At 54.1% G+C, this 12,500-nt stretch overlaps 1 protein-coding gene across 3 annotated transcripts in view; it reads right to left on the minus strand.

Annotated features, from left to right (window-relative positions):
• The window catches only part of LOC122545724 (uncharacterized), a 67,782-nt gene that overhangs the window by 36,466 nt on the left and 18,816 nt on the right, over window positions 1-12,500 (minus strand). For 2 of the 3 annotated variants that reach the window (XM_087979345.1, XM_087979344.1), the window contains exons 2-3: window positions 11,953-12,001; window positions 7,274-7,608 (exon numbers count right to left, since the gene is read on the minus strand). In XM_087979345.1, coding sequence (XP_087835471.1) covers window positions 7,274-7,537 — 264 coding nt within the window. In that variant the 5' untranslated portion in view covers window positions 7,538-7,608; window positions 11,953-12,001. Of the gene's footprint in view, window positions 1-2,086; window positions 2,301-7,273; window positions 7,609-11,952; window positions 12,002-12,500 lie in introns of those variants that run through there. The other variant, XM_087979343.1, reaches the window with a different exon arrangement.

Raw genomic sequence — 12,500 nt, forward strand, 5'->3', positions numbered from 1 at the left:
CTCTCAGAGAGTTGTGGATCTTTGGAACTCCCGACTATAGAGAGGGCGGTGGGGCAGAGTGTATATCTAAGGCTGAGATTCTTGGTCAGTCAGGGAATTAAAGGGTACGGGGGGGAAAGGAAAGTGGACGTGGGGGATGTCAGATCCTATTGAATGGCTGGAAGGGCCGAATGGCCTCCTGCTGTTGCTATTTCTCATGGCCCGGTTATAATCACTTGAATGGAGGTGATTTTTTTAACTCCCTTCTCTGACCCTTTGTTTAAAAGCAACAAAGCTGTCAGAGATCGGGGTGGTGGGGGTGGGTGTGGGGGGGGGGGGGGGCAGAGTGAGGTGGTGGGAGGCTTCTGAACTGGGGTCTGTGACCCACAGCCTTAATACACACGCACCCCTGCCCGTGACTCCCCCCAGCTCCTGCCTCCCTCACTCCCCCTCAGAACATGCTGAATCCAGCCCTAGTCTTCCTCCTGGTCTGACCCAGTCTGGCCTGGCCCAGAACCCACCGGCCAAACAGGGGACACACAGCCCACTTCAGCCCCCACGCCCACCCGAATACCCGGGAGTGGCTGGGTCTGGGCTAACGCTGAGGGTAGCAAGTGTTCAAATCCCACGCAGGACCCACCGGGGTCGGAACTCAATCTCTCATGTCCCCGCAGAGAGGACACTACTCCTGACACATCCCTAAGTGGCCTGGACCCTCGGCAGCGTACCCAGGGGTGGGGAGGGGTCACGCCAGAGGGCATTTGTGCATCGAGCCCCCCTCGGGGAAGACTGGAGTCACGTGTAGGCCAGACCGGGCTGAGGGGTGCATTTGCCTCCCCAAGGGGCATTGCTGAAGCAGAGGGGGCCTTCACAGCTATCGACGATAGATTCATGCCCCGCTTCCCCCCACCACCATCCTTCTCTCCCTTTCCCTCTCCCTCCCTCTCTCTCTCTCCTTCCTTCTCTCCCTCCCTCTCTCCCTGTCACCTCTCTCCCTTTCTCCCACCCTCTTTCCCTCCCTCTCTCACTCCCTCCCTCCTTCTCTCCCTTCCTCACTCCCTCCCCTCCTCACTCCCTCCCTCCCTCTCTCCTTCCCTCTCTCCCTCTTTCCCTCCCTCTCTCACTCCCTCCCTCTTTCTCTGCCTTCCTCACTCCTTCCCCTCCTCTCTCCCTCCCTCCCTCCCTCTCTCCTTCCCTCTCTCCCTCTTTCCCTCCCTCTCTCACTCCCTCCTTCTCTCCCTTCCGCACTCCCTCCCCTCCTCTCTCCCTCCCTCCCTCTCTCCTTCCCTCTCTCCCTCTTTCCCTCCCTCTCTCACTCCCTCCCTCCTTCTCTTCCTCACTCACTCCCCTCCTCTCTCCCTCCCTCTCTCCTTCCCTCACTCCCTCTTTCCCTCCCTCTCTCACTCCCTCCTTCTCTCCCTTCCTCACTCCCTCCCCTCCTCACTCCCTCCCTCCCTCTCTCCTTCCCTCTCTCCCTCTTTCCCTCTCTCCCTCTTTCCCTCCCTCTCTCCCTCCCTCCTTCTCTCCTTTCCTCACTCCCTCCCCCCTCTCTCCTTCCCTCTCTCCCTCTTTCCCTCCCTGTCTCACTCCCTCCCTCCTTCTCTCCCTTCCTCACTCCCTCCCCTCCTCACTCCCTCCCTCCCTCTCTCCTTCCCTCTCTCCCTCTTTCCCTCCCTCTCTCCCTCCCTCCCTCCTTCTCTCCCTTCCTCTCTCCCCCTCTCTCCCTGTCACCTCCCTCCTTCCCTCCCTCCGAAGCTGCTGAGTTCCTCCTGTTCATGTTTCCAACACACACAGGTCTTTGCTGTTCTGTTTAACCCCCCCCAACTCCCCGCGCCCCAGGCCCCCAACAGCATTGAGTTTGCACTTGGACTAATGCCCTCGCTCCCCCTCCCCCCCATCCTCTGATCATGCCCCTCGCTTCGAGGGGCAGTTAGGGACACGCCTCAAATGCTGCCCCAGGCCTGTAGGTGGTGCCTGAGTGAGAATTACTGTCACGAAATCCAACGCAATCCCCATTCACGGGGTCCTGCAGGATCTCAATCCTTCCATCCAGATAGTTGGGGTTTCCCCAAACCCCTTCATCACCCCTCCCCCATACCTGACTCACCATATTGTTCCTGTCCCTGTTTCCGGGCACGACGGGAGGAGGTGTTGGAGGGGAATTGAGCAGGCTGCATTGCAGACCTGCCGGGTCTGGGACCCCCGTCCTCCAGGCTCCTGTCCGCAGGGTCGTCGGGTGGGCTCGGTGGGCTACCCCGGGCGGCAGGGTCAGAGGTCGGCAGGGGGCCCTCCAGGTCACCGTCGTCATGGCAGCCTCCGGCCTGAGGGGAGGGAGTCGCATTGGTGGTCAGCCCTGCGCTGTTCGCAATCCTGGGGCCTTCACCCCACCCCCCCCCCCAAGACGGCTCAATGTCTCCACTCACCCCAACCCATAAAGCCCCGTATCGCACCCCCCGCCTCTCCCCCGACTCACCCCTCCTGGTCGTGGGGGAAGGATGAATCCTGCTGCAGGCCCGTTCCTCAGAACCTCTTGTAGGCCGCACTACTCTCCACTCAGGGAGGGCTGGAGAATCCCTGGCCTTCTGAGTCTCTCAATCAAGGGCAAGGTGTGAAGGAAGCCCACCCCTCACAACCAGAAGCCCCCACTGCCCCTCCCAAAGCCCCGTACCCCCACCCCTGTCCCTCGGGGAGGCTGCCAGTGTCCGTGGCTCCTCACTCCCTCTCCCGGAGAGCCCACCCACTCCCCACCACACGGGGTAGCTCGCTCGCTGACCGTGGGGCCTGGTTGCGCGATCCTGCTCAGAGAGCTCACCGTGAAGAGGTGGTCCCGGACTCCAAAGGGGTCCAGCTGAAGGGTGGACTGTGTGACGGGGGGATTCCTGGACCCCTGTGCGGTTATTCTAACGCCTATCCAAAGGCTTTCCCCGTCCCCAATGTCCCACTCCTCTCCACGAGATGTACGGGCAGCAGAAGGCCATTCAGCCCATCGGCTCTACTCTGCCATTCGGTCAGGAGTGGCTTGTCTCATGATCCACAACTCCACTCTTCTGCCCTCTCCCCAACCCCACCCACCCCCACCGATTACCCTCACCGGTTAAACATCTCCCGACCTCGGTCTTCAGTACGCTTAATGACCTAGATTTCAAAGTGCAGATAGAGTCCATTCAGTTCATCCAGTCTGTGCTGACCCTCCCTCCAGAACCTTCTCCCCCACACTATATCAAACTTCCCGATGGTTAACCCACCAAGCCTGCTCATCCCTGGGCACTATGGGACAATTTAGCACGGCCAATCCACCCTAACCTACACACCCCTGAACACTATGGGACAATTTAGCATGGCCAATCCACCCTAACCGACACATCCCTGAACACTATGGGGCAATTTAGCACGGCCAATCCATCCTAACCTACACATCCCTGAACACTATGGGACAATTCAGCATGGCCAATCCACCCTAACCGACACATTCCTGAACACTATGGGACAATTTAGCATGGCCAATCCACCCTAACCTACACATCCCTGAACACTATGGGGCAATTTAGTACGGCCAATCCATCCTAACCTACACATCCCTGAACACTATGGGACAATTCAGCATGGCCAATCCACCCTAACCGACACATCCCTGAACACTATGGGACAATGTAGCACGGCCAATCCACCCTAACCTACACATCCCTGAACACTATGGGACAATTTAGCACGGCCAATCCACCCTAACCTGCACATCCCTGAACACTATGGGACAAGTTAGCATGGCCAATCCACCCTAACCTACACATCCCTGAACACTATGGGACAATGTAGCATGGCCAATCCACCCTAACCTACACATCCCTGAACACTATGGGACAAGTTAGCACGGCCAATCCACCCTAACCTACACATCCCTGAACACTATGGGACAATTTAGCACGGCCAATCCACCCTAACCTACACATCCCTGAACACTATGGGACAATTTAGCACGGCCAATCCACCCTAACCTACACATCCCTGAACACTATGGGACAATGTAGCACAGCCAATCCACCCTAACCTACACATCCCTGAACACTATGGGACAATTTAGCACGGCCAATCCACCCTAACCTACTCATCCCTGAACACTATGGGACAATTTAGCACGGCCAATCCACCCTAACCTGCACATCCCTGAACACTATGGGACAATTCAGCATGACCAATCCACCCTAACCTACACATCCCTGAACACTATGGGGCAATTTAGCATGGCCAATCCACCCTAACCTGCACACCCCTGAACACTATGGGACAATTTAGCATGGCCAATCCACCCTAACCTACACATCCCTGAACACTATGGGACAATGTAGCACGGCCAATCCACCCTAACCTACACATCCCTTAACACTATGGGACAATGTAGCATGGCCAATCCACCCTAACCTACACATCCCTGAACACTATGGGACAATTTCGCACGGTCAATCCACCCTAACCTACACATCCCTGAACACTATGGGACAATTTAGCACGGCCAATCCACCCTAACCTACACATCCCTGAACACTATGGGACAAGTTTGCACGGCCAATCCACCCTAACCTACACATCCCTGAACACTATGGGACAATTTAGCACGGCCAATCCACCCTAACCTACACATCCCTGAACACTATGGGACAAGTTAGCACAGCCAATCCACCCTAACCTACACATCCCTGAACACTATGGGACAATGTAGCACGGCCAATCCACCCTAACTTACACATCCCTGAACACTATGAGACAAGTTTGCACGGCCAATCCACCCTAACCTACACATCCCTGACCACTATGGGACAATTTAGCACAGCCAATCCACCTTAACCTGCACATCCCTGAACACTATGGGACAATTTAGCACGGTCAATCCACCCTAACCTACACATCCCTGAACACTATGGGACAATTTAGCACGGCCAATCCACCCTAACCTACACATCCCTGACCACTATGGGACAATTTAGCACAGCCAATCCACCTTAACCTGCACATCCCTGAACACTATGGGACAATTTAGCACAGCCAATCCACCCTAACCGACACATCCCTGAACACTATGGGACAATTTAGCACAGCCAATCCACCCTAACCTGCACATCCCTGAACACTATGGGACAATGTAGCACGGCCAATCCACCCTAACCTACACATCCCTGAACACTATGGGACAATTTAGCACGGCCAATCCACCCTAACTTACACATCCCTGAACACTATGGGACAATTTAGCACGGCCAATCCACCCTAACCTACACATCCCTGAACACTATGGGACAATGTAGCACAGCCAATCCACCCTAACCTACACATCCCTGAACACTATGGGACAATTTAGCACGGCCAATCCACCCTAACCTACACATCCCTGACCACTATGGGACAATTTAGCACAGCCAATCCACCTTAACCTGCACATCCCTGAACACTATGGGACAATTTAGCACAGCCAATCCACCTTAACCTGCACATCCCTGAACACTATGGGACAATTTAGCACGGTCAATCCACCCTAACCTACACATCCCTGAACACTATGGGACAATGTAGCACGGCCAATCCACCCTAACCTACACATCCCTGAACACTATGGGACAATTTAGCACGGCCAATCCACCCTAACCTACTCATCCCTGAACACTATGGGACAATTTAGCACGGCCAATCCACCCCAACCTACACATCCCTGAACGCTATGGGACAATGTAGCACAGCCAATCCACCCTAACCTACACATCCCTGAACACTATGGGACAATTTAGCACGGCCAATCCACCCTAACCTACTCATCCCTGAACACTATGGGACAATTTAGCATGGCCAATCCACCCTAACCTACACATCCCTGAACGCTATGGGACAATGTAGCACAGCCAATCCACCCTAACCTACACATCCCTGAACACTATGGGACAATTTAGCACGGCCAATCCACCCTAACCTACACATCCCTGAACACTATGGGACAATTTAGCATGGCCAATGCACCCTAACCTACACATCCCTGAACACTATGGGACAATTTAGCATGGCCAATCCACCCTAACCTACACATCCCTGAACACTATGGGGCAATTTAGCACGGCCAATCCACCCTAACCTACACATCCCTGAACACTTGGGACAATGTAGCACGGCCAATCCACCCTAACCTACACATCCCTGAACACTATGGGACAATTTAGCCCGGCCAATCCACCCTAACCTACACATCCCTGAACACTATGGGACAATATAGCATGGTCAATCCACCCTAACCTACACATCCCTGAACACTATGGGACAATGTAGCATGGCCAATCCACCCTAACCTACACATCCCTGAACACTATGGGACAATGTAGCACGGCCAATCCACCCTACCCATGCCTCCTGTGATATTATACACTCCTATATGTGCCACCCCCGCCACCTCCCGACTCCCCACCCCCCCCTCAGTCTAAAGAAAAAATTGCAAGGTGTCCAACGTCTCCCGATAACACACACATTTATAATTCTGCCCATGAAATGCGGGATCAGGCATTACCCCGCATCATTTTCCCTCTGTACAGCTATGACCCACTTGCTTAAAATGTCTGCAATGAACCTTCTCGCATAGTTTTACTTCGCCCACAGTATCTCGCTGTAAGCTCCTCGATCAGATCCCACACAGACCCCTGAAACTACGGAACACCAATGGGGTTCAGTCGCTATCACAGCGATGTCTGGGCATTGGAGGAGGGGGGTCTGTGTGTGGAAAGAGGAGGGGAGTGAGGGGAAGAAACGTTTCAGGAAAAGTTTTACAAGGATGTTGCCAGGGTTGGAGGATCTGAGCTACAGGGAGAGGCTGAACAGGCTGGGGCTGTTTTCCCTGGAGCGTCGGAGGCTGAGGGGTGAACTTATAGAGGTTTATAAAATTATGAGGGGCATGGATAGGGTAAATAGGCAAAGTCTTTTCCCTGGGGTCAGGGAGTCCAGAACTAGAGGGCATAGGTTTAGGGTGAGAGGGGAAAGATATAAAAGAGACCTAAGGAGCAACTTTTTCACACAGAGGGTGATACGTGTATGGAATGAGCTGCCAGAGGATGTGGTGGAGGCTGGTACAATTACAACATTTAAGAGGCATCTGGATGGGTGTATCAATAGGAAGGGTTTGGAGGGATATGGGCCGGGTGCTGGCAGGTGGGACTAGATTGGGTTGGGATATCAGGTCGGCGTGGACGGGATGGACCGAAGGGTCTGTTTCCGTGCTGTACAGCTGTAATCGATGGTGCTGGAGAGGAGAAAGATGGGGAGTACTCACCAGGCAGGATTCTGTGGGGCACGGGCTCCCTGACGTGGTTGGCACAGCTGGCGTTGAGGTCGGACTGACTCCGTTTGGGTCTCCAGCCCCCACGCCGATGGAGATGGTGTCCGTGCCATCGGCAATGATCACCGGGAGGATGGAGGGATCCATCTGCTCTGCCCCACAAGCCACTGCTGTGGGATCTTCCCGAACGCTGCCCCCTGGGGAGGCTGGGTCGCTGCACAGGGCCAAGTCCGTCCTGATCACCCCATGTGCGTCCATTCTCCTCTCTCTCTCCCTCTCTGTCTCTCTCTCTCTGTCTCTCTGTCTCTCTCGACTCCCGGTTCCTCACGCTGAAAGACATCAAGACAGGATTAAAGGAGACAGCAGAGGCTCGTCACAACTGGCACAATCCTTGGGAAGGAGAGTCGCTACACAAATGCAGCGACAGTGAGAGGCACAGCAAGCGCACATTGACAGGAACCAGATCGTCCCTTTCCCAAACTTTGGTTGAGGATCCACAAAATCACATTGGCCTGTTTTTCTGAAGCACTGGCACAGGCTGAGACATGGGCACCTGAGTGACAGAGAGGATTGGGTTAACACGAGGGTCAGTACTGAGGGGGAGCCGCACTGTCAGAGGGTCAGTGCTGAGGGGGAGACGCACTGTCAGAGGGTCAGTGCTGAGGGGGAGACGCACTGTCAGAGGGTCAGTACTGAGGGGGAGCCGCACTGTCAGAGGGTCAGTGCTGAGGGGGAGCAGCACTGTCAGAGGGTCATTACTGAGGGAGTGCCGCACTGTCAGAGGGTCAGTACTGAGGGGGAGCCGCACTGTCAGAGGGTCAGTACTGAGGGTGTGCCGCACTGTCAGAGGGTGCGTACTGAGAGAGAGCTGTACTGTCAGAGGGTCAGTACTGAGGGAGAGCCGCACTGTCAGAGGGTCAGTACTGAGGGAGTGCCACACTGTCAGAGGGTCTGTACTGAGGGAGTGCTGCACTGTCAGAGGGTCAGTACTGAGGGAGTGCCACACTGTCAGAGGGTCTGTACTGAGGGAGTGCTGCACTGTCAGAGGGTCAGTACTGAGGGAGAGCCGCACTGTCAGAGGGTCAGTGCTGAGGGAGTGCCACACTGTCAGAGGGTCTGTACTGAGGGAGTGCTGCACTGTCAGAGGGTCAGTACTGAGGGAGAGCCGCACTGTCAGAGGGTCAGTGCTAAAGGAGTGCTGCACTGTCAGAGGGTCAGTACTGAGGGAGTGCCGCACTATCAGAGGGTCAGTGCTAAAGGAGTGCTGCACTGTCAGAGGGTCAGTACTGAGGGAGTGCCGCACTGTCAGAGGGTCAGTACTGAGGGAGTGCTGTACGTCAGAGGGTCAGTACTGAGGGAGTGCCACACTGTCAGAGCGTCAGTACTGAGGGAGTGCTGCTCTGTCAGAGGGTCAGAGCTGAGGGAGTGCTGCCCTGTCAGAGGGACAGTACTGAGGGAGTGCCGCACTGTCAGAGGGTCAGTGCTGAGGGAGTGCCGCACTGTCAGAGGGGCAGTACTGAGGGAGTGCCGCACTGTCAGAGGGTGAGTCCTGAGAGAGAGCTGCACTGTCAGACGGTCAGTACTGAGTGAGTGCTGCACTGTCAGAGGGTCAGTACTGAGGGAGTGCCGCACTGTCAGAGGGTCAGTGCTGAGGTGTGTGCTGCAGTGGGGTGGCACGGTGGCTCAGTGGTTAGCACTGCTGCCTCACAGCGCCAGGGGCCCGGGTTCGATTCTCGTCTCGTGCGACTGTCTGTGTGGTGACTGCACAATCTCCCCTTGTCTGCGTGGGTTTCCTCCCACAATCCAAAGATGTGCAGGTCAGTGTGGATTGTTCGTGGTAATTTGCCCCATCGTGTTCAGGGATGTGTGGGTTCGGTGCATTAGTCAGGGGTAAATGTCGAGTCATCTGGTAGTGGAATCGATCTGTGTGGGTTTTGCTGCGGGGGGTACCATGAGGAGATGTCGGGCTGAAGGGCCTGTTTCCTCACTGTAGGGATGATATTCTATTCTCCCAGACGTGGCGCCACAAAGGCTGGGTTTTCCCAGCGGGTTCTGATTGTCTCGTTCAGGTGTTGGTTTGCCTGGTCGTGCGAGGTACACCTTCGGCACGAATTGTCAACCAGAGTTTGGTGCTGAGGCCTTGTCACGGCCTAGTGTCAACCCTCCAAAACCCACACCTCCTGCTGGGGTTTGACTTCAATGCACAGACTTGGAAATTCCATCAAATGATTAGTCTCAGAGCACCCTTTATACTTCCCAGCCCCATTAGGTTTAGGTTTATAAGAACAGAGGCGTTCAAAGATCATTTTGAAAAACGGGTGTCTTTTTACTCCGATTGGTCATTCTCAACGGCTTCTGCTTGCTTGGTAAGCCTGGGAGACTTGTCAAAGACGGTTCATAGTCTTGGGAGGCTAACTCACACAACACTGCGTTGCAACAGGAAAAACCTCACTGCGGTCAAAACAGGGTATTCTTCCTGCATGATACCAACCACTGTCTTCCTGTTGGAGTCTGAGACGGTGCCAATGCACGTAGGATCAACATTGCCTGAGCTATTCAGGCAGAGAGGGAGGCAAAGGTGTGACTGAAATCACAGATCGGTTGAGCCCAGCTACAGGAAGTCACGGGCAGTGTGTACACCCTGTTGAGAAATCAGGGAGATGAGCTCAACAGATAGCACATTGCACCAATTGGCAGTGATACTCCCTCAGTGTGCAGAGGGTACAGTGACTGGGTACAGAAACGCTCATTCAGGGAGCACAGTGATTGGGTACAGAAACACTCCTTCAGAGAGCACAGTGGCTGGGAACAGAAACACTCCTTCAGAGAGCACAGTGACTGGGAACAGAAACACTCCTTCAGGGTGCACAGTGACTGGGTACAGAAACAATCCTTCAGAGAGCACAGTGACTGGGTACAGAAACACTCCTTCAGAGAGCACAGTGACTGGGAGCAGAAACACTCCTTCAGAGAGCACAGTGACTGGGTACAGAAACACTCCTTCAGAGAGCACAGTGACTGGGTACAGAAACACTCCTTCAGAGAGCACAGTGACTGGGAACAGAAACACTCCTTCAGAGAGCACAGTGACTGGGTACAGAAACACTCCTTCAGAGAGCACAGTGACTGGGTACAGAAACACTCCTTCAGAGAGCACAGTGACTGGGAACAGAAACACTCCTTCAGGGAACACAGTGACTGGGCACAGAAACACTCCTTCAGAGAGCACAGTGACTGGTTACAGAAACACTCCTTCAGAGAGCACAGTGACTGAGTACAGAAACACTCCTTCAGGGAGCACAGTGACTGGGCACAGAAACACTCCTTCAGGGAGCACAGTGACTGGGTACAGAAACACTCATCCAGGGAGCACAGTGACTGGGTACAGAAACACTCCTTCAGGGTGCACAGTGACTGGGTACAGAAACACTCCTTCAGAGAGCACAGTGATTGGGTACAGAAACACTCCTTCAGAGAGCACAGTGACTGGGTACAGAAACGCCCCCTCAGAGAGCACAGTGACTGGATACAGGAACTCTCCTTCAGAGAGCACAGTGACTGGATACAGAAACACTCCTTCGGAGAGCACAGTGACTGTGTACAGAAACACTCCTTCAGAGAGCACAGTGACTGGGTACAGAAACACTCCTTTAGAGAACACAGTGACTGGCTACAGAAACACTCCTTCAGAGAGCACAGTGACTGGGTACAGAAACACTCCTTCAGAGAGCACAGTGACTGGGTACAGAAAGACTCCTTCAGAGAGCACAGTGACTGGGTACAGAAACACTCCTTCAGGGAGCTCAGTGACTGGGTACAGAAACACTCCTTCAGGGAGCACAGTGACTGTGTACAGAAACACTCCTTCAGAGAGCACAGTGACTGGGTACAGAAACACTCCTTGAGAGAGCACAGTGACTGGGTAAAGAAACACTCCTTCAGGGTGCACAGTGACTGGGTACAGAAAGACTCCTTCAGGGAGCACAGTGACTGGGTACAGAAACACTCCTTCAGAGAGCACAGTGACTGGGTACAGAAACACTCCTTCAGAGAGCACAGTGACTGGGTACAGAAAAACTCCTTCAGGGAGCACAGTGACTGGGTACAGAAACACTCCTTCAGGGAGCACAGTGATTGGGTACAGAAACACTCCTTCAGAGAGCACAGTGACTGGGTACAGAAACACTCCTTCAGGGTGCACAGTGACTGGGTACAGAAACACTCCTTCAGAGAGCACAGTGACTGGGTACAGAAACACTCCTTCAGAGAGCGCAGTGACTGGGTACAGAAACACACCTTTAGAGAACACAGTGACTGGGTACAGAAACACTCCTTCAGGGAGCACAGTGACTGGGTACAGAAACCCTCCTTCAGGGAGCACAGTGACTGGGTACAGAAACACTCCTTCAGGGAGCACAGTGACTGGGTACAGAAACCCTCCTTCAGGGAGCACAGTGACTGGGTACAGAAACACTCCTTCAGGGAGCACAGTGACTGGGTACAGAAACACTCCTTCAGAGAGCACAGTGACTGTGGTTGGTACAGCTCCAACAACACCTTCCAGGACCATGCAGCCCCGCCTGTTTGGTACCACATTCACAAATATTAACTTTTTACAAAACCGATGCTCAGAACCACCATTGTGGATTATCGACAAGATGCGCTGCACTAACCTATCGGCAATCTTCCGCTCGCATCTTCCACGCTCCTGATCATTTCCACCTGGAATGAAAACAGCAGTAGTTATATGGGAACACCATCCCCCTCTCAATGTCCCCTCCGAGCCCCTCACCGTCCCGACTTGGAAATACATCGCCGTTCCTTCACTGTCGCTGGATCAGAGTCCTGGAGGTCCCTCCCGCGGGGACGTTGTGGGTCTACCCACAACAGGTGGGCTGCAGCGGTTCAAGAAGGCAGCACCCTACCCCCACCTTCTCAAGGGGGCAATTGGAACACGAATGCTAAAGAATTGTTGATCTAACCAGCAATGCCCACATCCGAGGGAAGGAGTTCTGTACAGGTATCGCTCATGCTCTATTTGTTTCCATGGTGTCACAGTCTTGGAAAGAGCTCTCTCCCTCAGTGAACCTGACTGAAAGAAGAGAGACTTGCGCTTACCTGTGGGTGGGTGAAAATCCTCAACCTGCTGCTCGTCTTCATCAGACAAACACTTGCGTTTCACCAGGGTCTATGTCTCCTTTTGCATTTTGCATTCTGCATT

Source organism: Chiloscyllium plagiosum, unplaced genomic scaffold (genome assembly GCF_037043375.1).
Source record: "Chiloscyllium plagiosum isolate Xiang-an unplaced genomic scaffold, Cpla_swu_hap1 HiC_scaffold_35, whole genome shotgun sequence".
Taxonomy (NCBI): domain Eukaryota; kingdom Metazoa; phylum Chordata; class Chondrichthyes; order Orectolobiformes; family Hemiscylliidae; genus Chiloscyllium; species Chiloscyllium plagiosum.